This window comes from Gopherus evgoodei, chromosome 1 (assembly GCF_007399415.2).
Source record: "Gopherus evgoodei ecotype Sinaloan lineage chromosome 1, rGopEvg1_v1.p, whole genome shotgun sequence".
NCBI classification, from domain to species: Eukaryota; Metazoa; Chordata; order Testudines; family Testudinidae; genus Gopherus; species Gopherus evgoodei.
The window spans coordinates 248137443-248162202 of record NC_044322.1 but is presented as its reverse complement, the minus strand read 5'-3'; the positions used below and the strand labels follow the sequence as shown (position 1 = coordinate 248162202).

The following is a 24760-nucleotide window of genomic DNA, read 5'->3' as shown; positions in this document are numbered from 1 at the left end:
AGTGGCTTGGTGTGGTGGCTGTAGATGGAGCTGGGGGAAGAGAGAGAGAGCCTGGCAAATGTCTCTTCCTTTTATCATGTTCTTTCTTCTCTCTTGGCTTTGCCCCCTACACCCCCTCCCCTTTCAGAGTCAGGTGTGTGTTACCTCATCGCAGTCCCAAACTGGCCCAAGGAAGAGGGGTGACTCACTGGAGAGTCCAACAGATCCTTTTGTTGCTGCCTAGGCCAGTGTCCTTTGTTCCTGTGACGCTGGGCTGAGTTTGTCCCATACCTGCCCTGATGAGGTATGAACTATCTGCTCTTGGAGAGTTTTTGCTTGGGCTTATTTTAATGCATGAGGATACATTTCAGCTTCATAACTACCTACATGAAATTATAGTTTAACCTTACTATAACATTACCGTAACAGCAATGCTCAGTGCATAATGAGCCTTCTGGAGACAGCTGACTTGACAAACTGCATTGGATACCACACAATTATTTTACAAGGATGAACATGGGAGTGCTGGGCAGGCCTGGCTCGAGGCACCAGCTAAAGAAGCAGGCACTTCGGATGGCTAATGCGAAGGGGCGGCGCTCTGGCTGCTATTGGAGTGGCACGTCCAGGTCTTCGGTGGCAATTCCATGGCTGGTCCCTCAGTCTCTCTCGGAGCAAAGGACCTGCTGCTGAATTGCCGCTGAAGAGTGGAGCGGTGCCATAGTGCTGTCGTGGCTTTTTTCCCCTGCTTGGGGCAGCAGAAACCCTGGAGCTCGCCCTCGTGCTGGGTGTTCCCCTGATGTACAAAGCGCCACATACACAAACTGAAAATAGATTTTATCAGGAAGGGAAACACAATTAGCTGTGATTTATTATGAGGAAGAGAAAGTATGTTGCTGAAGCTAGATTTTTTTTTTGTGGGCTGTTTATACTGAAGACTAAAGTCTGGAGAATTCCAGGAGTGGGTTAGTTGTGAGCGATGGCTTATTTTTCTTTTATTCAAGGCTGTAAATAAAAAAACAGCTGTGAAAAGAAAGGCCACACACTATCTATTTTTAGCTCTAGTGGTTTAACTAAAACTGCCCAGGCCCTACAATGCCTTTTTCCAAAAGACGCGTAAGACGGTGTTGCCCTTACCAGAACACCTGAACCAACTTTAAGAGGCAGCAGGCAGCATTCCCTACCAGCCGACAACAATTCACGCTTTCACTCGTTGAGGGAGCCGGTCAGCATTCCTTGGGTGGAGAGTGCGAGGTATAATTGTGCCGACTTATGTCCCCTGAGGCACATACAGCAATGTGTGATTGTGCATGGGGGGAAGATGCAGTGGTTGCCTCCAATGCCGACCAGCAACGCACGAGTGCATAATGGGGGCGGGCAAGGAGCTAAGGGGCTGCCGCTGCCTGCAGCCGGCAATGCGAGGGTGGACTATTACTGGGGAGCGCGCGTTCCCCACTCTCCTTCCGAGCAGAAGGGTCTGATTTGAGTTTGGTGGGAAGCGCGGAGCAAGCGCACCAAGCCCCTCCCAGCCTGGCTGGGGGAGCGAAAGAACCGCCTCGCTCGGGATCCGTGCTTCCTGCCGGCAGTGCGAGGGGAGGAAGCAAAGGGCTCAGTAGGGGCGTACCCAGGAAGTAACGCACTCAAGCCGGGGAACTGCTGCTGGTGCTGATCATGTCGGCTAGAAACCCGGGCACAGAGCTGGGTAAGGGACAGCAGCTGATCGTTCCCACTGAGCAGCCTGCAAGTGTAATGGAGGAGAGGGTGGGGCGGGGGCGTGCAGCAGACATACGAAGGGAGTCAAGACATTGTCCAGCGTTCAGGTGCCTAGGGGACAGCACTGACTCCCCAGCGGAGGTGAAGCTGTCAACAGCCCACTAGGGCGCTAAGGATCTTACCCACCCCAAATCCTGCCTGAGCCTTCAGGGAAGGGATGTGTGCAGATCTATCCTCCTGGACAGCAGCTGTAGAGAAGTTAGCACGGGCTAGCTGTGACCCAACAACATGACATTTGGACCCCTCCAGAACAGTTAGCATCAAGGTGGGAACATGTCAATTTCCACAAAACTTTCATCAGGAGGGACAGAATGAGAGGTGCCTGGGTGGCTGTGGTACTGGATTGGGATGTGGCTTACACACTCCCAGTTTCACTTCTGTGAAATCGTTTAAAAGTTTTTCCTTTTGTTCCAAAGCTCGAAAGTTGTCGTGCAATGGAATTGTCATTTTGGTGTTGGCTCTTTCTGTTTGAACTATTACTTGCTAACTTTTTATATGATGAATTATCCTGGTGGTGCACTGCCTGAGAAGAGATCACAGTTTTAAAGGAGTTTTTGTATTATGTAAAATTGTTGAGTAGCTTTTATGAGCATATTTCACCTATGGGATCATTCAAGGTTTTGATGATTAAGTATTTGGAATTTGGTCTTTGAACTTAGTGATTAGTCATCTGTGCCACATGGTTGACCTTACTTTTATGAACTGCTTTCTTCTGAAACATTATTTTCTTGGTTAAACATATGTGCGGTTGTCATAGTATAATTCCCAAATCTGAACCTTAGTGTCCAAAATATGGGTACTAGCATGAATTCCCCTAAGCTTAATTACCAGCTTAGATCCTGTAGTGCTGCCACCAATCAGGACTTAGAGTAGAGCACCTGATAGACTCTGGTCTCCCCCAAAACCTTCTCTGGGGACCCCAAGACCCAAATTCCTTGAGTCTCACAACAAAGGGGAATAAACCATTTCCCTTCCCCCTCCATTTTTCCTCCCAGCTCTTTCCCGCCCTGGGTACACTAGGAGATCACCGTGATTTAACTCCTTGAATCACCACACAGAGAGAAATGATACCTTCCCCCAGAGGCAATCCAGATTCAACTCCGTGAATCTAAAACAAAGAGGAAATTCACTTTTCCCTTCTCCCCCCTGCTCTCTTTCCCTTCTGCCCACCAATTCCCTGGTGTATACAGACTCAGTTCCTTTGAGCCTTAACTAGGAGAAAAAAATCAAACAGATCTTAAAAGCAAAACTTTTGATAAAAAAGAAAGAAAAAAGTAAAAGGTTTATCTCTGCAATTTAGATGGTAAAAAGTTACAGGGTCTGTCAGCTTATAGAAATTGGAGAAACAGCCTTCTCCAATAGAAATACAATTTAAAATACTTCCAGCCAAATACACCTTTGCACATAAAGGAAAACAAATAAAAAAGACTATACTGCCTTTCTACCTTTATACTTACAAAATTGAAATAGAAGATTAGAGAGCCTGTAGGTACATGTGGTCACTCTCAGAGCCCAGAGAGAACAAAGCAAAACCCCCAAAAAACAAACAAAGGCTTCCCTCCACAGAGATTTGAAAGTATCTTGTCTCCTGATTGGTCCTCTGGTCAGGTGTTGCAGGTCACTGTTTGTTAACCCTTTACAGGTGAAAGAGACATTAACCCTTAGCTATCTGTTTATGACATAAAAAATTATGTAACTTTTACCATCTAAATTGCAGATAGAAAAAGAGTAAAAGTTATCTCTGCAATTTAGATGGTAAAAGTTACAGGGTCTGTCAGCTTATAGAAACTGGAGAAAAAGCCTCCTCCGGCAGAAATACAATTTAAAATACTTCCAGCCAAATATATATTTGCAAATACAGAAAAACAATCAAAAGACTATAACCGTCTTTCTTACTAAAATACTCACTATTCTGAATATATAAGAGACTGTAGCAGGGAGATTGGCAAGAAACCTGGTTGCACGTCTAGTCCCTTCCAGGACCCAGAGAGAACAAAGCAAAACCCAAAAAACACAAACAAAGGCTTCCCTCCAGCGAGATTTGAAAGTATCTTGTTTCCTGATTGGTCCTCTGGTCAGGTGTTTGGTTCCCTGTTTGTTAATCCTTTACAGGTAAAAGAGACATTAACCCTTAACTATCTGGGGTATAAGTATCCCTGGTTGAGACCCACTGATCTAGTGTATGATCTGGTAACTTGAAGTGAGCCTTCAGTGTCCCTATCTGAAAGGCATCTTTTTTCTGGCATATGTATGATAATATTCAGTTTTTGACTCATACATCATATTGGAGGGTATCTGCAACCTTATTCAGGCAGATTGCATGTGTTTTTTTTTTTAAACACTTTAGTGTTCACATCTTACATAGTGATCACCTATGTGGTTCACTATGAAGTGTTTATGTAGAATCCTATTATATTACCAGGCAAAGCAGACTGTATCTCTCTCAGTAAATTGTCCTCAAATAGATCCATATATCTAAGTGAATATAATGGAGATAGTATTGTCTGGTGGATAGGTTATGGGACTAACTCAGAGACACCTGGTTTTTACTTCTGGCTGAGTTCATGAGTTGCTGCATGACATTGGCCAAGTCACTTAACTGTTCTATACCTTGGTTTCTACCTTCTGCAACAAACCTCCAAAATAAAGATTTGTAAAGTACTTTGAAATCTACAGCAGAAAAGCACTACATAAATCTATTACCACTCATTCTGTAATGCACATTCAAGTGTGTTCAAAACATTTCAATAGCAAGTATTCCTTTCTGAAATTAATTGTTTTCCCATTTCCAAAACAGCTCTCCTCCTTAACTTATTTTGAGTGCAAGATTATAGTATGGAAACCACTGTGGGATCCATCAGGATCAGTGGTGCCATTTAAAATGTAAAATAATGTTAGAGGTGTTCCTGCCTGCATATTGGAACAATGTTTTAAATCCATTTCTTAAAGAATATGAATATTTCAGGTCTGTGTTTTTTTTTTTTTTTTTAGTTAAATGAAACCTTCCTTATGCAGTGACATAGACTGTTTCCCAAATGTTAAGGTGCCTTAGTGTTTGGGAATCAAATCTGAGTCACCTAGGGTCAGATTTTCTGAGCACCTGCAGCTCCCATTAACTTCTGTTGGACTTATGGGTGCTCAGCATTTCTTAAAAAAGACCCAGGCCCAAGGTGTTCCAAATTGGGCACAAATAAAATAAAATAATAATAAAAAAACATCAAACGGTCTTTTTAAAAACTTTGGAGTGCTGCTGTTTTAAATATTTTTGGACTGCTTAGGTCTTGTGTGCATTAATTCTTTAGATGTAAAATAAACTTCAAGCAGAAAGTCATTTAAAATAAAGTGCATTGTGTGGACAGAGCATGCAAACAAGCAGCTGAGGACACCGATGGATTCTCAAAAGGCAGTGATTTAACTGTCAATGACATATTTACACTGGAGAATGCAGAGAATGAATTTGGTCGGATCACCTGAAAGTTTTTCAAATCAGAGTCAGAAGCATAAAATAAAGACACTTTGAACATTTACATTTCTGCCATTTTCATGGCTTTGCTATGATGGCTGCTGCCCATGTTACAAACCTTTTCTCCTAGACCCATGCAAAATAGGAAGGCTCAGCAGGTATTCTAAGGGCTTAGCTAGCTTGTGCTAATGTCTTTTCAATGGCAGTGCAAAGCATTTGCCTCATGCCTACCCAGCAATGCTTGCTGCACACAATTGTTGGACGGCGATTCAAGTTTTCTAGTAGACACCTGGTGGTCAAATATATTGACAAAGAATTTTAAAAGATTATTCCATTTGATTTCTTCCTTTCTCTTCTCTTCTATGCTAAAACATGTCACTTGTACATCTAAAATGTCTTATAAGATGCCAGGATTATAGCACGCCTATCTTTTCCATAAATGAAAGTGAGACTGTTGTCCTTAACTCATGTCGTATGATATAATCACTCTTTACTGCAATTTTACATTTCTTATTTTCTGTAAAATAAAGTATAAAAAAATCATTAATTCTATCTTCTCGCCCTCTCCACCACTGTCCCATAATATCAGAAGAAGGTAGTTACTTTATTAAAACTAAGGGAAGGTGCAGTTAGAACGGATAAAAGGAAATACCACTTTGTACAGAATACAGTCAGCCTGTGAAATTTGCTTGCCACAAGAGTCACATATTGAAGGCAGATTTTGAAAAGGGCTAGAGGATTTTACAATCTACACCATTTGCAGCTGTATATGCTGAGATTGGGGAATAAATCTCCTGTATTTATATGTAAACTGATTGTCACAGGAATCCAGGGAGGAAGGAATCTGCCCCCTCCCACGCTGCTTCCAAAGATACCCTGATCAGGTGCTTAGTCTGCGTGTTTTACCACTTTCCTCTGAAGTACCAGGTGTAAACTACTGGAAAAGCATAGTGGATTTGATAGGCCATTGGTCTGCTTTTTTGTGCCACAGGCTACGTCTGTATCAGATGAATAAAATAAACTTTTGCTGGAGAGAATTCTCTTCAGAGGAGTGACTTTTGTAATGCATGCCTCTAGCATTCCCCTCTTGCCTCATTTGGTTTCACTGTGGGGTTAGCAAACTGATATGCAGACTTTCCACCAGGAAGTTTATCATAATCCCCCCAGAGGGATTTTCATGTGAAGTAGCCTCATCAGAGCAAGAAGGGACGCCCTGTTACAGACGGAAGATAAAAAGAAGGATGCTTAAAACCAGAGATGCAGCTAGTTTATGTAGAGCAGGGGTGGTCAAACTATGGGCTGCGAGCCAGATCCAACCTGTCAGGGCTTTGGTCCGGCCCACAGGATTGCCACACCCATCGCGCTGCAGGCCCCGCACCATTCCAGGAAGAGGCCGGCCCCATGTCCTTATGGTTCCTGGGGAGGGAGTCAGAGGGCTCTGCGCGCTGCCCTCACTTGTAGGCACCACCCCCCGCAGCTCCCATTGGCTAGGAATGGAGAACTGCTGCCAGTGGGAGCTTTGGGGGAAGTACCCACAGGTGAGGGCAGCGCATGGAGCCATCTACCGTCCCCATCTCCACGTGGTGCCAACTGCTTCTGGGAGTGGCATGGAGCCAGTGCCCCCAACCCCCTGAACTCCCCTGCACTCCTCCTGTACCCTGCACCCCTCCTGCACTCCAACCCCCTGCCCTGAGCCCCCTTCCTGTACTATACATCCCTCCTGCACTCCAACCCCCTCCCCTCATCCCCCTCCTGCACCCTCTCACCCCTCCTGTACCCCAACCCCCTGCCTTGAGCCCCCTCCTGCACTCCTCCCTGCACCTCTGCCCTGAGCCCCCTCATACAGCCACATCCCTCAATTGCCCCAACCTCTTGCCCTGAGCCCCTTCCTGCACACTTCACCCCTGCCCCAGCCCTACATTCATGTTCCTGCATGCAATTTTACCACCCGAATGTGGCCCTTGGGCCAAAAAGTTGGCCCCGGTGTAGAGCCTGATTATTAAGGTTGCCTGAGGGGGCTGAACTGAGTGAAGTGGGAACTGCTGAACTGATGGTGAAGGTTGCTGAGGGCGGGGCTGAACTGAGGGTGTTAAGGTCTGATGGAGTAGGGAGGCTGAACTGAGGGAAGGGATTGAATTGGGGGTACAGGAGGCATTGAGGGACAGGATTAATGCTGGGCAGATGGACGGGCAGATGTGGGGGTGAGAGATCGTGAAGCAAGGGCCACAATCACCTTACCCAATATAGTTGGAAGAGTGGACACCACTGGTTGTCTGACACACACTGGGGAGGGGAAGGGGGAGTTCAAAAGTCAAAGGACAGACTGCAAAAAAATAATATTTTTGTTTAAAATCATAATTTTTTTGGCCAAACTTTTGGGGGCCAACTCATGATTTTTGATTTCTTGAGATTCGCAGTACTGTCTCTTGTGCTCTCAATGTGCCTTCTGTTGGCATCAAGGTAGAATGGTAGAGTAGGAGGATGCAACCTAACTGGAATGCAGATGGGGAGGGCATCGGCAAGGGGGGGAGGATGAAAAGATGCAGGATTGGGGGACAGGGGAAGGAGCTTTGAGAGAGGATGGGAAAGGAGCTGGGGGCAGGGAAAAGAGAAATTCAGAGCACAGGCAATCTTAATTTTGGCATTTCATAACTTGTAGGTGCTCGACTTTGCAACCTTGACATTTGTTTAATGTGATTTTATTTAAGTTTTCATACCTGTTTCTTGATCATATTCTTTACGTGTGTGCCTTTACAGTAACTCATGCTTCTCTGTGCGTTGGGAGAAATGTGGGACTCCACATTGCCCAGGGTTATTCCTCTATGTAGCACTGCTCTCCCCACTTCTAGGATAAAGAATGAAAATATTTGTAAAAATACTCTTAGGTTGAGGTGGTGGACAATTTTTAACTAGTGTTTTTTTGAAAAATGGCCTTTCTGGAAAAAAACAAATAGCTTCAACCGTGGTTTAGCTGAAAGTGTTGTGAAAAATTTCATGTACTGTAGTTCCGACTCTGTGTGCGCAGTTTCTCATGACATTTTTGTAAAAACCATGATCAACATTTTTCTGTTTACCAACCTCTCCCCTCCCCCCACTAGATTTTTAGGTAATATGAAAAAAAAACCTTGCAAAACCGACAACTTAAAATTTTGTTGTGAGTTGTTTAAAATGTTATTGACCAGCTCTAATGTTAGAACTGATGGATTTGACCCGTGGAAAGTAATTTGTGTGATTATGTGTAATACAGGAGCTCTTGCACATTCCTAAAATGCCTGATAATAACACTGCTCTACAGCCAAAATGCTTCTGAAATAAATGTAGTCCAACTTTACTAATTCTGGGTCACTGAGAACGAAAATGATGCTTAAAATTGTTGATTGGCTCTAGTTTTTAAGATATGCTATTGGGTCAGTATATACGACCCTTGACTTGGGAATGGCGGAGGATAAGTGAGTTATAAAGGGAAGGGATCTCAATTTAAACCAGAAATGACTAAAATACATCTTTGACTGGATCTATGAATAAATCTATGACTGGCTTTGGACAGTACTTGCTTTTTAGGCAAAACAATGAATGATGCAATCTGAAGCTGGTATTGCGTCATACATGATATGAATTGCATCATGTTATTCCTAGAAGTCATGGATGATGCGATCATAACGAAGCTTACATCGCTCTGCTGAACAAATTGCCCTAGATCAGCTCTAGAAATCATACAGTGTGGTGCTCTCTTATTTGTCAGTGTTTGATTTTGCAAAGGGACACATTTCTGTTTAGCCAAAGTGAGCAGAGATGCCTCATACTTGTGTGAACAGTGCAGATAACTTCTGCCATGTTTGTGGTGAAGTGACTTTTGCATCACAAAAGTGCAGTATAACCACTCTGGTTAAGAAAGCCTATCCCCTTTCTTTTGGCTGCAAAATTGGAGATCAGGACAAGAGGTGGGCCTCACACATATGCTGCAACACTTGTGCAAGAAATCTTGGCCAGTGGTTGAACAGGAAAAGGAAATCTATGCCTTTTGCAGTGCCAATGATTTGGAGAGAGCCAACAGATCATACCAGCAATTGTTACTTCTGCACGATGCCTCCAGTTGGGAAAGGTGTGTCAAAGAAGACAAAGTGGACTGTGCATTATCCAAACGTTCCACCAGCTATACTCCCAGTACCCCACGGAGAAGGACTGCCGGTTCCTGATGCACCAGAATCATTCTCACTTGAGTCAGACGAGGAAGAGGATGAAACTTCTGGTCTTGAACCATCAGTGTCACAGGACCCACATTTTCTCCCATCCTCCTCCTCTGAACCACACGTCATAACACAAGGTGAACTGAATGACCTTGTCAGGGATTTGGAACTACTCAAGAGTAAGGCAGAGCTGTTGGGCCCCAGACTACAGCAGTGGAATCTCCTGGCAGGCTATCAGGGCAAATGGAGCCCATCAATGCTTGCAGACTAGTGCTGGACAGTGACAAGAGATGCTCCATTTAATGAATACAAGAGACAAGCCAAGAAGCGCCGAGTAGACACTGACGAGGACTAAACTATGTACATAATAGTTTTTTGCCTTTTGTTTCATAATAAATTTTACTTCTATAACCCTTTTGCTGATTTTTAAAGTGTTACATAAACAAGACAGGTGAAATATTATCATGTAAAGCAACCATAAACACATGAAAAGACCTAGATTTACAATTTATGATTAAAACTCTACTATCTACACAATATACATAGACATAAAATGTAAAAACTTAAATATCTTAGAAACAGTAGCCAATCGGTTGTTTTAATTATCATATTTGAATTTAGCACATCAAAATACATAATAAATATCACATTTTATCTCTGAAGCAGACGACTTCACGAAAATTATAGACCAGTGTAATTGGATTTGAATAGGTGGGTCTTTGCAACTATGCAGAGTCCCCTTGACATCAGTGGGGTTGTCTGTGCGTGCAAGGGTCACATGATTGAGGCCGTGAAAGGACAGAGACGACTGCAGCCCTACTGGAAGCCTAGTATGGGGAGCAAGGACCACTGTATTACTGAGATGTGACAAGCAGGGTCCAGTCACCTGAACAAGAGAACAGAAGGTTTAACCCCATGCCTGCCCCAAAATAAGCAGTTAAACCAACTGATTGCATACTATATTATTTTGTATGAAAGCTTGTAATACATAAAACTTAATCATGAGATAGGCATATAGGATACGGTTATGAAGGGTGTGTGTGTGTATCTATCTTATCTATCTATATGCAAAAATTTAACTGTAGTTCAACTTCAGCATCACCTTGCAGCAGGGCAGTGAAGCAATCAGGCATGGAGTGGGGCTGCTTCCCCAACCAAACCAGACTGGCTTTGAGCACCAAACCCATGGTCCAGGCCAGGAAAAAACAGTAAGGAACCACCAGAGCAAATGGGAACAGCTTGAAATTGAAAAGAAAACCCCAATCTTCAGGAACTAAGAAAGGAAAGAGTTGTCCCCACTTTAAATATCTTTAGTGACTGAGGTGGAAACAAAATTCAAACCGCTTTTAAAATGAAGGGGTTTGAACTGAAGAGTATGCAGAGCTTGGGGGTTAGTTTCCAGGGTGTCTATGAATGCTGAGGGCTAGTCTACACTGGTAACACTAAAGTGCTGCCGTGGCAGTGCTTTTACGTGGTTTGTGTAGTCGCGTAGTCCCAGCGCTCAAAAAAACCCACCTCCACAAGGGGTGTAGCTACCAGGACTGGGAGCTGTGCACTGTCTATACTGGCACGTTACAGCGCTGAAACTTGAAGTGCTTGGGGGGTGTTCCCCCCCCCCAGCGTGAAGGTTGCAGTGCTGTAAAGTGCCAGTGTAGACAAGCCCTGAGTCCTTTGTATAGCTAGGGGGTGGGCTGAGAAACTGTTTTAAGGTAATAGGTAACACTTCTTAGAAAGGGGAATTGTTTCTAATCAGAAAGGTTGCATCCTTATATTAGTTTTCTGTGTAACTTGTATGTGTTTGCTTTCCTTTGCTATTTCATCCTTGGATCTGTGGTTTTTCTATCAAATGGACTTTGTTTATTTTTATCCCAAGCGGGTCTCTATTGTGCAAACCACGTAGAGTGTGTGCGCCAAAGTGAGCTGGCAACTGAGGGGCTGGTTTCATGCCTTCAGGGATGACAAACCAAAGGGTGACGGTCTGAGTGTTTGGTAATTAAGAACTTACAATGGGCGTACTTGGGGAGACCTGGGATTGGAAGAGTTGTTAGTGTCACCCTGCCAAAAATAACGCTGGTTTCAGAAATTTGAACAGCCGCCGCACAGCACAAAGGCCCCCAGAGTTACAGTATATGTAGTGACAGAACCCCTTACTGGTTTGGGTGATATCCAAAATGTCACATATGATTATAGTTTCTAACTCAAAAAAATCAAACCTCAAAACCCACTTTACATGGTAACCAACTTAACACGTTCTATTATGAGATTTGATCCTTGAGCTGTTACTTATATTTGTAGTTCTGTTGAACTCATTAGGCCTATGTAAATGAGTGTGGGAGGGTGGATTTGGACTATGTTTAGTTGAATTTCTCACTTTACCACGGAAAATGTAAATGCTATCTTTAAAAAAAAAATTATTTTTAAGCATTCAATTTAGGTGTTCAAAGGGATTAAATAAAAGTCCAACTTTTGGTCAGGAGCAAATCTGCATTAAAAAAAGAGTAGGCTATGTAGATTGGGTATTTATAATGTTATGTATTGAAGCAGATTTTTTTATTTATTTGTTACTGATGGAAAAGCTTAGTATTATTGGATTTGTGTTGCCAGTTCAAAAGAGAATGGTTTTCCTGTTAAAACTTTAACTACAGTTTTGAAGGTTTTCAGATGTCTTCAGAGGAAAAAGTAAACTTTAAGAGAGTGATTACAGAATATTGGCTAATTAGCTGTAATGTAGCTGCTTTAATTGGTTTTATCCCTGAAGCCACATGACTATGCAGATGACTAGCAGATGACTTATTAAAAAAAAAAAAAGGAGTGTTCACACTGCAAGGTTAATGAGCCTAATTAAATATAGTTTTCCCTAGCCAGACTCTCTAAATTATAAAGTGGGGGGGAGAAATCCAAGGCAAACAGTTCTGTTTAAAATAATGGTTATGTTCTGAATTTTAATAGACATAAGTTAGGATTGAGACTGATTTTTTTTTTTCTGAATAAAGACATTTATGTTTAAAGGTCTGGTAAGATCCCACATGGGAAACTTTGAAAATCTATTTAGAGATGGTTATGCTGATACATATTTATTTATATTTCTCTTCCCCATCCCCTTTTTAATTAATTGAGATGTGTGCTTGAAGAAAAGATCTGTGCTGCATTGGAGACTCCATCTGCTCCTACTTATTACCATAACCTTTGTCTTTCCACACCACATCTCTTACAATTTTTTGTTACCCTCGCACGTCTAATATTACATTGTAAATTCTTCTTGGCAGGGATTTTGGTCCAGATTTTTAAAGGTATTTAGACATTGCTCTGCTCAGCATTGTAATCTGTAAAAATCTTGGCTCTTGTTTTATTGGTTCTGGTAAGAACCTGGCATGCTTTTCAGTGTTGTAGTAGTAATGATCATTAATATTGAGCAGATGAATTTTTAAGGGGGTATTGAATGGGAAAATCGAAAACGTAAGTTGAGTTAACAGAAGAATCCATTAATGGGATAGTTGGTTTTTCCCAGTTGTCCAGCCATCTCTCGAATGGCACAGACTTTTGTTTAAGCCAAATATATCTGTTAACATGCGTGTTACTTCCTCAAATGTATGTCTGTGATTCTCCTTCCCAGAGAAAGGTACCCAGAGTTCCTCAGTAGCTTTGACCAACGGGTTAATTAGGACCATATGAACTGCCATATTAGATCATCTAGCACAGTATCATGTCCCTAAGAATATCCAGTATCAGATGCATTGGAGGAAGTTGCTAAAGACGCCAAAGTGAATAATAATGGAATAACTTGCTCACAGGGGAAGTTTCTTCTTACCCCCCGAAGGGTTGTCTACATAGCAAAAGCGGTGTGCAGGCTAGCTGACACAAGCATGCTTGAATCCAGCTAGTGTAGATGACAGTTGTGAAGAGCATGCAGTGTGGGTAGCACAAGTTTTGCATGGTGTCTGGGTATGTACTCGGCTCACTAGCTCACTCTGAGGTCCGTGCTGCACTGTTCTCACTGCTGTTGTGTCACTTTGGTAGGCTAACCTGTGCACAGCTTTGGCTGTGTAGACTCACGCTCAGTCAGATTTAGGTTTATGGCATAGGATAGCACAAAAGGAAAGAGTTACCGATTTGTAACAAATTGGATTTAACATTCCAATCCTTCCTCTTCTGCATACTTTCCATATTCTGTACAAGCAGTCACATGTTACGACAGACTTTTTAGCTCCATGAAGAAGTGATACAAAGTTAATTTTCTGACAGATCAACTCAATTATCTTTCATAGCCCTGAACACAGTGAGTGAGTCTGGAAAGAATCAGGACATTATGAACAAAGGGGACTCTTCACTATTTGCCGTCCAGTGTCAGAGTAACTGTGGACAGTGGGTCTTATTAGAGAAGAGGTAAAGCATTTCAGACGAGGTACTGAGCTACTAAAAGAATTGATCAAATCTTCCAAAGGGATTTAAAGATCGTGCTGCTCCCAGTAGGTACACCTCTACCCTGATATAACGCGACCCGATATAACATGAATTCAGATATAACATGGTAAAGCAGTACGCAGGGGGGCAGGATTGCGCACTCCGGCAGATCAAAGCAAGTTCGATATAACATGGTTTCACCTATAACACGGTAAGATTTTTGGCTCCTGAGAACAGCGTAGAGGGGTAGAGGTGTACTAAAGTTATCAGGAGTCTTGATAAATTGCAGAAAGGTCTAATGATTCTTCCTGTATACTAAGCACATAGGAGGAGAATCACAGCTCCGACACAGATCCAGATTTTAATTCCTCTCTGTAGACTAAGTCAAACATTGTATATAATGGCTTCTGGGAACACTGATCACTTCAGGGTCTCAGCATCACTAGAATTGCTACAGCAGCAGCACAGCTTGTACCGATGTAGCTGCACCCTTGTAGCGCTGCTAGTGCAGTGAGCTCGCCCATCCATAGGCACTACGTTTTTCTTTTCTCTGGGGGTATTCCACTCCCACTTTGTCCTGAGGCCCCACCCCCACTCCATCCCCTCCCCCAACGCACTGCTCTCGCTCTGCCTCTTCCCGGCTCGCCCCCTCTCTGAGGCCCCTACCTGCTCACTGCCCTCCTCCAGCCGCTGATCAGCTGTGGCTGGTGAGTGCTGAGCACCCACTATTTTTTTCCCGTGGGTGCTCCAGTTGGCAGGAGAGCTTCTCTTGTTGACATAGCTCTGTCCACACCGGCACTTAGATCAGTGTAACTTATATTGCTCAGAGGGGTGGATTTTCCACACCCCAGACAGACTTAAAGTTTTACCGAACTAAGTGCTAGAGTGTACAAGCCCTAAGGGATCAGCTATCTTATAGTTAAACTGTTTATATGTGCATGTTCAAAGGTCTTCCAGTTGCATTTCAGTTGTCAAAAATTCTTAAAGGGGTGAAAATTCTACCACCAACCCCAGGCTATAAGAACATATAGCTGTAGCACTTTCCGATGTTGTCAGAGATGTGGGGCGAGACCAGAGTGCTGTTCCTTTGAAACAGAATGTGCAGGTTTTTGACTTAGCCAGTGCAGAATCATTGTGGTTCTTCTGTTATAAAATGTGTTTGCAATTGCATAAGTTCCTTCCTCTCTGATTTTAAAGCATAAGTGGATGTGTATGGCGAATGCTGCCACAGTCTTGATGGAAACATTACAAATTTGTAAATGATCATTTGTTCTCTAGAATTACATCTGACACACTTGGTTCATTTTGATTTCTCTGCTTGCAGCCAGTGTTTTCTCTCTGTCTTTGTTGCTTGTTTAATTACACTGGTCTACAATTTTTGAGAAGTCGTCTGCTTCAGAGATAAAATGTGATATTTATTATGTATTTTGATGTGCTGAATTCAAATATGATAATTAAAACAACTGATTGGCTACTGTTTCTAAGATATTTAAGTTTTTACATTTTATGTCTATATATATTGTGTAGATAGTAGAGTTTTAATCATAAATTGTAAATCTAGGTCTTTTCATGTGTTTATGGTTGCTTTACATGATAATACTTCACCTGTCCTGTTTATGTAACACTTTAAAAATCAGCAGAAGGTTTATAGAAATAAAATTTATTATGAAACAAAAGGCAAAAAACTATTAAGTACATAGTTTAGTCCTCTTCAGTGTCTACTCGGCGCTTCTTGGCTTGTCTCTTGTATTCATTAAATGGAGCATCTCTTGTCACTGTCCAGCACTAGTCTGCAAGCATTGATGGGCTCCATTTGCCCTGATAGCCTGCCAGGAGATTCCACTGCTGTAGTCCGGAGCCCAACAGCTCTGCCTTATTCTTGAGTAGTTCCAAATCCCTGACAAGGTCATTCAGTTCACCTTGTGTTATGAGGTGTGGTTCAGAGGAGGAGGATGGGAGAAAATGTGGGTCCTGTGACATTGATGGTTCAGGACCAGAAGTTTCATCCTCTTCCTCTTCCTCGTCTGACTCAAGTGAGAATGATTCTGGTGCATCAGGAACCCGCAGTCCTTCTCCGTGGGGTACTGGGCGTATAGCTGATGGAATGTTTGGATAATGCACAGTCCACTTTGTCTTCTTTGACACACCTTTCCCAACTGGAGGCACCATGCAGAAGTAACAATTGCTGGTATGATCTGTTGGCTCTCTCCAAATCATTGGCACTGCAAAAGGCATAGATTTCCTTTTCCTGTTCAACCACTGGCCAAGATTTCTTGCACAAGTGTTGCAGCATATGTGTGGGGCCCACCTCTTGTCCTGATCTCCAATTTTGCAGCCAAAAGAAAGGGGATAGGTTTTCTTAACCAGAGTGGTTATACTGCGCTTTTGTGATGCAAAAGTCACTTCACCACAAACATAGCAGAAGTTATCTGCACTGTTCACACAAGTATGAGGCATCTCTGCTCATTGTGGCTAAACAGAAATGTGTCCCTTTGCAAAATCAAACAGTGACAAATAAGAGAGCACGACACTGTATGATTTCTAGAGCGGATCTAGGGCAATTTGTTCAGCAGAGCGATGTAAGCTTCGTTATGATTGCATCATCCATGACTTCTAGGAATAACATGATGCAATTCATATCATGTATGACGCAATACCAGCTTCAGATTGCATCATTCATTGTTTTGCCTAAAAAGCAAGTACTGTCCAAAGCCAGTCATAGATTTATTCATAGATCCAGTCAAAGATGTATTTTAGTCATTTCTGGTTTAAATTGAGATCCCTTCCCTTTATAACTCACTTATCCTCCGCCATTCCCAAGTCAAGGGTCGTATATACTGACCCAATAGCATATCTTGAAAACTAGAGCCAATCAACAATTTTAAGCATCATTTTCGTTCTCAGTGACCCAGAATTAGTAAAGTTGGACTACATTTATTTCAGAAGCATTTTGGCTGTAGAGCAGTGTTATCTGTAAATAAATACATGGTAGTAAGAAAATGTTGGCAAGGTGGGATGTTAAATTTTTGTGTGCTATTAGCTTTGTACAGATATCTCCAGATACTCTGCTGATAAAAGCAGTTAAAATAATACAGCAGCACAGCTGCAGCTGCCCTACTGTTGCGCTTCAGTGTAGACACTACCTACACTGATGGGAGGGGTGTAGGTAATCCGCCTCCCTGAGAAGCAGTTTCTAGATCGGTAGAAGAATTCTTTTACTGACATAGTGCTGTCTCTACTAGGGATTAGGTTGCCTTAACTACAAAACTCAGGGGTATCGATTTTTCACACCCTTGAGCAACATAACTGAGTTGACCTAACTTTTTAGCATAGCCCAGGCCTTGGTTTCTTGCCTTCATTCTGTGTTCCCACCACATCTCCCCTTAACCTCCCAGTCACACTTGTTTCCTCCTTGAGCTTCCAGAAAGTTCCAGGCCATATATAAATTAGGAAAATGGGCTGTGCTTAAAAATCATTGTCTAATATATTTGAACTAACACGATTTTAAACACAAACATAGACAAGATTTAACAACTGGTCATCGTCACCCCTAGAGTCCAATGAGGAAAAAGACTTGGGCCAAGGTTTCCAAAGGTGCTTAGTATCAGAGGGGTAGCCGTGTTAGTTTGGATCTGTAAAAAGCAACAGAGAGTCCTGTGGCACCTTATAGACTAACAGAAGTATTGGAACATAAGCTTTCGTGGGTGAATACCCACTTCGTCAGATGCATGTGTTAGTCTACAAGGTGCCACAGGACTCTTTGTCGCTTTTTGCAAAGGTGATTAGTGATTTTTGGTTGCCTCAGCTGTTGGGTGTTTAACTTAAGACCCTTCAAAGTTACCCGATTTTTCAGAAAGTGCAGAACACCCATCTCCTGAAAAATTAAGCTCCTTCAAGGTACCTCCATTTGGGCTTTAAAAAGTGGAGGCACTCGGAATCACTAGTCACTTTTGGAAATCTTACCCTTGAATCTTTGCACTATCCATAGGTAAGTTGTCTTCAGTGTGACCACAGGGCTTAATTCCCTGGTCAAGAGATATTTAGGAAGAACTAATTGGAGTTTAACTGACCATAGATTTATGGAATATTTTTCTTTGCTTATATCCATCTGCCTTTAGTTTCATTATTGACTCATTATTTTATCAAGAGGATATGTACATAAGTGAACATTAATTCAAATTAAAACATTTACATTGTCATGCCAATGAAAGTTTTAAAGCTGAAGATGTAGAAGGCCTAATCCTGGAATGTGCTGAGTGCCTTCAGTTCTCATTTGCTATTTAGCCTGTTTTCAAAAGCAGATGTTCATTTTGAGTGCCTCCAATTTTTGTTGCTCAGCTTGGAGCACCTTAGGCCTGAGTATCAGAGTTGGGGAGAAGCCGCAGCTCCTGTTGACTTCACTTGCAGTTTGTGGATGCCCAGCACCCAACATCCAAATCAGTACCCACTTTTGACTGTTCTGCCTTCAATTTCCTTAAAGGCTGAGAGTGCTTAGCACCTCTTAGGAAGTATGCAGCATCTCATAGGTTTTGAGAGAGTCAATTTGCATGTGTTTTTTTTTTCCAAAGAATGGATGATTCTGGAAACTGGTAAATACAGGGCCTGATCTCTAGGCTGCTAGTTGAAATTCGCCTAGGACAGTAGTGACCCAAACACCTTACTATCACAGGCGCTGTGTGGTAGCTTTGATGAAAGGTGATGGCAGGAGCATAGATCCCAGGAGACAAATGTCCACATCACAATTGGTTATAACTGGCAGCCTAAGCAGAGCAGCCAAAAGTTGAATGGGCATGATCTTGCCCCTCTCGAAACAAGTCAGAGGTTAGTGAAGCACACTGGTGGGCAGTGTGAGGAAAATGAACTGCCATTTTCTGTGCTGTACTTCTTATAGGCATAGAAGATTTCAGAGTCCAGGACTAGCAATCTGCCATCCTTCAACGCCATTAAATTATCGGTAACTCAGAAGTTTTAAAAGGAAACAAAAAGCCAGTTTATGCATCTGATTCACAGACTCTTCCCTTGAATAAGTGTTGACAAAGTGTCATGCTGAAGGGGTTTTTAATATTTTGCATTGGTGAAAGGCCTTTAAGTCCTTAAAAGCGCACACGAGTCCAAAGCTACCTTCAAAGGACTTGAATTATAAGGACCTTTCCTTTTAAAATACCTTTAAAATATATTAAAAATACACTAAAATTAATGGGAGTCTTCTTCCTAGACCTTGGCTCGATCTCAAGAGTGCAAGTGAATCAACCCGCAGTTATAAGGCATGCAGAACAAATTCAATCACGAAGAACTGTGAAAAAGGATTGGCAAGTAAGTGCTCTTTTTAAGCATTCTGTTTCTGTATATTTAAAGCCGTCATGTCCCCTCTCTAGACTATAGTATTGGATTTCATTCAAGATGCATGTAAACCTAAAGGATTGCAGTTGTCCCTGTCTTATTTTAATAATTTGTATTTGATGATGATGAGTTGGACTAAGATGATTCATTTCTCCAAAAAAAGTTGAAAACCTGATAACTCATGAGTGGCCAAACTACAGATGAATTTCAGGCATCTTTATTCATGAGTGGATTAAACTGTATATTACTATCCAAGCATATTTATTCTGTTTCCCAGAGAGATCTCTCTACAAAGTCTTATTTTTTAATTTTAAAGCTGTATGATATGATTGTGGTCCCTGTCAAGTTTGACCTATCTAACTCTTTTTTTCCTTAACGATCCCTGAATGTACAATTCAAAATACGCAACGTACTGTGGAACTCATGGTAAAGAAATTGGTACATCATGCATGTTAAGGGAGTTGATTCTGCAACCCTTATGCATGTTGCGCAGTATTTTGCCAGGAGTCCCACTGGCTTCAGAGGGGCTACTTGCATTAATAAAGGTTTAACATGCATAAAAGGTATGGAACTGGACCCTGTGATAGAAAACCTGGCAAGGTGCAAGAGTGTCCCAAGACTTGGCCAGATTTTGCCTTCAAATACACGCACAGCTTTCAGAATTTCCAGTGGGAGCCCTATTGGAGGGCAGAACTTGACTCATAGGAAGTTGTGGTAGTGTCTTAAAGAAAAACTACACCTGTTCTGCTCAGGCCAGTTGTGTAAAAATTCATAGCATAGGTAAAAATGGCTTATCTTGTGGAATAAACTGAAAACTTTAAACACTGAATTAGGAAACTGTTACATTATAATTGGTATTCTGAGCTTATGGCTGGAGGCAGCCCTCTTGTCAAAACTTGTGATGCTAGAGGCCAAATTCAACCCTGGTGTAAGTGAGCACACTTCCCGTGGACTACAGTGAAAGTTCTCTCTGTTTACGTCAGGATGCATTTGGTGCTATCAATGTGAAAACTCAGTGGAAGAATCTGGAAGACAGCTTTCTATCTTGGTATAAGAACTGTTCAACAGTCATAACATTAATAGTTAAAAAACACACTTTTAAACGTCATTTCTCCCCCGCCCCCCAGTCTGTTACAGCAAGTTTAAGGCAGGTTGGAAGCTGGTTTTCAGTATCTCCTATGAGTGTCTTACATTGTTTAGGGTCACATTGTAGCTATATGGTCTTCCCCCAACGCTAGGTTGAGAAATACCAATAGTGATTAAAAACAAATCTTGAAGTGCTTCTTAACCTAGAAAACACTTAGATGCTTGGGGCCTGATTCTCTTCTCCCTGGGCATTCATTTGTACCTGTGTGAAGTGGGTATAAAACAGGAGTAGGAGCACAGGAGCCAGCAAACAAAGCTGTAAACAGGGGAGTTTGAGTGGGAGTTCTGTTGGAGGAGAAGGGAGGAGGCAAGCCCCTGTATCTTAGAGGCAGTGAGTGTGTTTTGTGTGTGTTTTTTTTTGGTGGTGGTTTGGTGGTTGTTTTTTTTTTTTTCTGTTCAGTCTGCAGATGCTGGTAGGAGGCAGTGTGCTGTGCGAGAAGCAGAACCCTGATTGGAGGTGGGGCTTTGCTGATTAGAAGTCCTATAAAGTCAGGCAAGCAGTCAGCCAGCAGCACAGGAGTCAGCAGACAGGGTAGTTTGAGTGGGAGTGTGTAAAGGGAGCTTGAGGGAGGGGAATATCTAGTTTTGTTTTGTGGTGTTTTTTGTTTTGTTTTTTTTTATTGACAGATGCTTAGGAGGGCAGGATATGACCGCAAGCATCTCAAACAGGTGATTAAGAGAAAGCAGAAAGCCAACAGGGAGTGTAAGATGGGCTGGATCAGCAAGGAAAGCTACCTCTTGGAGGTCAGAAAGTATAGGGATAAAGTGAGAACTACCAAAAGCCAAGCAGGGTTGGACCTTGCAAAGGGAATTAAAACCAGTAGTAAAAGGTTCTATAGCCATATAAATAAAAACATAATGAGTAAAGAAGAAGTGACACTACCAAGTGCTGAGGATGGGGTGGAGATTAAAGATAATCTAGGTGTCACACCATCTGGTATGAGACACGGGTAAAAGCGCCAATCTCAGGTCAAACTGCTAGAATACAGGGCATATACCTCAGACTGGTGGTGGCATAAGGTGACGTAGTTGTTAGCCCATAAAATCACTATACTAGTTCACAAAGTGTTGAATGGATTACATTAGCCAGAGCTTGTATAAACAGTTTAGCTGTTTTCAGTAATTCCTGGCAAGATCACATAAATCGTGTAAGAATTGTGTTACAAAAGCTAAAGGAACTCAACCTCACTGCCAAGATCTCCAAATGCAGAATAGGGTTTGCAAAAGTATCCTATATAGGACACAGGATCAACAATAGTTTGGTATGCCCTGATCACTTAGAAGTAAAGGCCATGCCCCTAGAACAAAGAAGCAGGTCCAATCCATTATTGGTCTGACTAATTGTTACAGTAAGTTTGTAAAGGGGTTCAGTGACATTGTGGACATGGCCGCCATAACAGTCCTTACAAAGAATGGGAAATTCTTAGGATGTATTCAGCAGTGTCTGGGACACACATTACTACATAAATTTTGCATTCAGAGTGTGACACTGTATTTAAAAAAAAAAAGATACCTTTGTGTAAACGTTGTCATCATTGTGCAAAGATTCAAGAAGGGTATTGAACAAACTGACTTCAGAGGCAAACTGTCTAAGCAGAAAGTGTGGTGTAACAAAAATACTTGTAAACACTCATTTGTAATGAAAATTATGATGCTTATGATAAACAGTGTGATGAAAAACAAGGTTTATCATTAGCACCACAACTAGTCACTCGATTTTCCTTCATCTTAATGTTTCCCTTGGCATATGCTTTTAATTCAATCATATCTTTAGGCCTGTGGTATTTTAGGGTTCGGTGAGGTAAGGATGTAGGAGAATCTAGCAGATCCTCTGTGGAGCTGTCTCCCAACGCCATGGTTGTGCACACGCAAAAAGCTTATTTACCTTCTTGGGATTAACTGGTGGCCCTCACCTTCAGGATCCATCCCTTCTCCGCCTCTTGTTCCTGGACAGTTGTAATCTGAGCTTTCATGTTTAAAAGACTCTACTTGCTAACTAGGAATGTCTGTTTCTAGCAGCATCCTCTGAGCAGCTTTCTTTGGGTAAGTGGCGATGGGCAAAGCTCTCTTCCCCCTCCCAGCCAGTTAATTTTCATGTTCACAGACACTGCTCACTGCTTGATTTTGAATCTACAGCCATTACAAGTTCAAAGACTGGCCTCTGTCTCAAAGAGATACAGTCAGTTTCCACCCGCATGTCAGAATCAGTGTCCTGGTGATTTTCAACTATTAACTTGTGCTTCCACATGGAATCAGATTTGCGTGAGCTCACTAGGACATATTCAAAGGATCTAGAGGTGAGAATCTGTCTACCACCACCTTTTGTGTTCCCAGGGGTTCGTCTGCATGGCTGCTCTGCTCTGAAAAGTCAGTTACCCAAGCAGGATCTGACACACAAGCTAGATGGACAGGTGCTGCATCAGCCTCTCTGTCCTGGGCATTTTCCATTAAAGAATCAACGTAGGAATACCCATGTGCCAACAACTCTACTACTCTAAAATGTTGGTTAGGCAAAGCCAACTGGTTACAGGGCATCTTTATATTCCCCCAAAATTCTTTTTCCATTTTCCCCTTCTGAAACCTTTGCTAAGCCACCTTTCCTGGTACTCTGTAGAGTTAAGTCAGTGGAGCTGTGCTCAGCTGGAAAACTCTGGCAGTTAGCATTTGGGACAGCCTTTCCAGTGGGTACACTGCTACTGTCAGCAGACAAAGGCTCTTCTTGAGCTAGTGGGAGCAATTCTCTCCTTCACTCTTCAGGTACAATTAATTTATCTGTTTACAAGTTCACTAGGAAGCCTCTCTTTCCCTGAAGGAGCCTTCCTAAACAAAAGTCCATCTTTCATAAAAAAATAAAAAAAAATCCTCCCCTTCCTTCTTCAGCTGGAGCACTACTCTGAGCAGCAACAAATTCTTCCTGTGTTTAATTTAAGTCCAGAATCACCTCAGAATCGTATCAGACAAGTTCTCAACTGGCATAAGCTGGGAGACACTCTCTGCCTGCTCAAGTTTTCCTCACTGACACCAGGCAGGGTACCTGCATCAGAGCCATACCTTCCCTGTGACCTGGTCATGATATTAACCCGATGAAACATAGTTATTATATTGTTAACAATCAAGATATCAGTGGGTAGCAAATCACAAATACCAGCCACAATATCACCTTTAACATTTTCCCACTCCAGGTGGATTTTGGCCAAAAGTACTTTAACAGAGAACTCAGAGAGCCAAAATATTCACACACTTATCTGGCAACAAATCTCTTGCTTTGACAAGATTTCCTTTAATTAAAGTAATATCAGATGCTTAACAGTGCCATCCTACACAGCTAACATTATTAACTTTTGCACTGTTAATTATTTGCTACCATCCAGAGACTCAGCATTAATATAATTTGTGGGGTCATTCCCTTCCTTTTCCATCTCCTTTCAGGCTAAGTGACAGCATTTGCACTCAAGGTGGCAGTGTTAGTGCTTACATGGTTAGCCTCTGTATTTAAGGTAACAGCATTAGCACTCAAAGCAGGTTTCGTGGGTGCAGACTGTGGAGTGTTTTTAAGGTTTGGGCAATTTTGGTTTTATATGGCATGGGGTTCCACAGTGATTACAGACCAGCTGTTTCCTCTTAGAGTGAGAGGTTTTATGTTCTGGGCTTTTATGAGGTTATTTAACAAAATTAGGGTTAGGTTTATTAAATCTTTCAACCCTTTTAAATTGGGGTGCAGATGGATTACCTTTCCTCTGGAGCTTACACCACTCATGAGCCCTATTTGCTATATATTTGTCATCGATTTCTGCTGCTTTTAAAACTGAGTCAGGCTTTCTATCACATATTGTGGCCTTAACATCTTCAGGTGTCAGCCTAAGCAACTGCTCTAGAGTAATTAAATTAAACAGTTTACCAAAGTCATCATATGCTCCTGCTCCCATGACCCACTTCTGAACATAACCAAGCAGTTTATGTGTGCATTCCATGTAAGTAACATTATCAGACATCTTAAGATTTCTAAATTTCAACCTAGAGGGTTCAGGAGGCATTTTAACCTTTTCAGTACAGTTGCTTTAATCTTTTTATAATCCAAAGCTTCCTTCACTCCCATTTCATTAAACTCTTACCTCCCTTTACCAGTCAATTTGGTCAGGAGAATTGGCATCCAGTTTTCTTCTGGAATTTTATGAACACCATAATGTAGATAAAAATTCTTCAAGCTACTTAGATTCTTTATAAATTGGACAGGTTTTATCTCAGTCTCTGTTGTTGAGAGGAGAAGTATCCACAGGTTGTTCCCTTTGCCTGTTCAGGATGTGGAGTTGCAGCTTGTGAGCCTCTACCTGTTTTTGATGTGCTGCTCTCTTGGCTTGTATCTGTTCTATGTGCATTTTATGAGCCTCCTTTTCAATTTCAGCCTCTGCTAAGCATCTCTGGTATTCTCTTTCCTCTGCATTCTCAGCCTCCTTCTCCTTCATTTGAAGTTCTG

General features: G+C 42.1%; 1 protein-coding gene across 2 annotated transcripts in view; it reads left to right on the top strand.

Moving 5' to 3' along the window:
• Positions 1-1560: 1560 nt before the first annotated feature.
• The window catches only part of DERA (deoxyribose-phosphate aldolase), an 87772-nt gene continuing 64572 nt past the window's right edge, over positions 1561-24760 (top strand). Inside the window, exons 1-2 of one of the 2 annotated variants that reach the window (XM_030542140.1) lie at positions 1561-1678; positions 19016-19113. In XM_030542140.1, the coding sequence (XP_030398000.1) occupies positions 1648-1678; positions 19016-19113 (129 nt within the window). In that variant the 5' untranslated portion in view covers positions 1561-1647. Of the gene's footprint in view, positions 1679-19015; positions 19114-20739; positions 20819-24760 lie in introns of those variants that run through there. The other variant, XM_030542147.1, reaches the window with a different exon arrangement.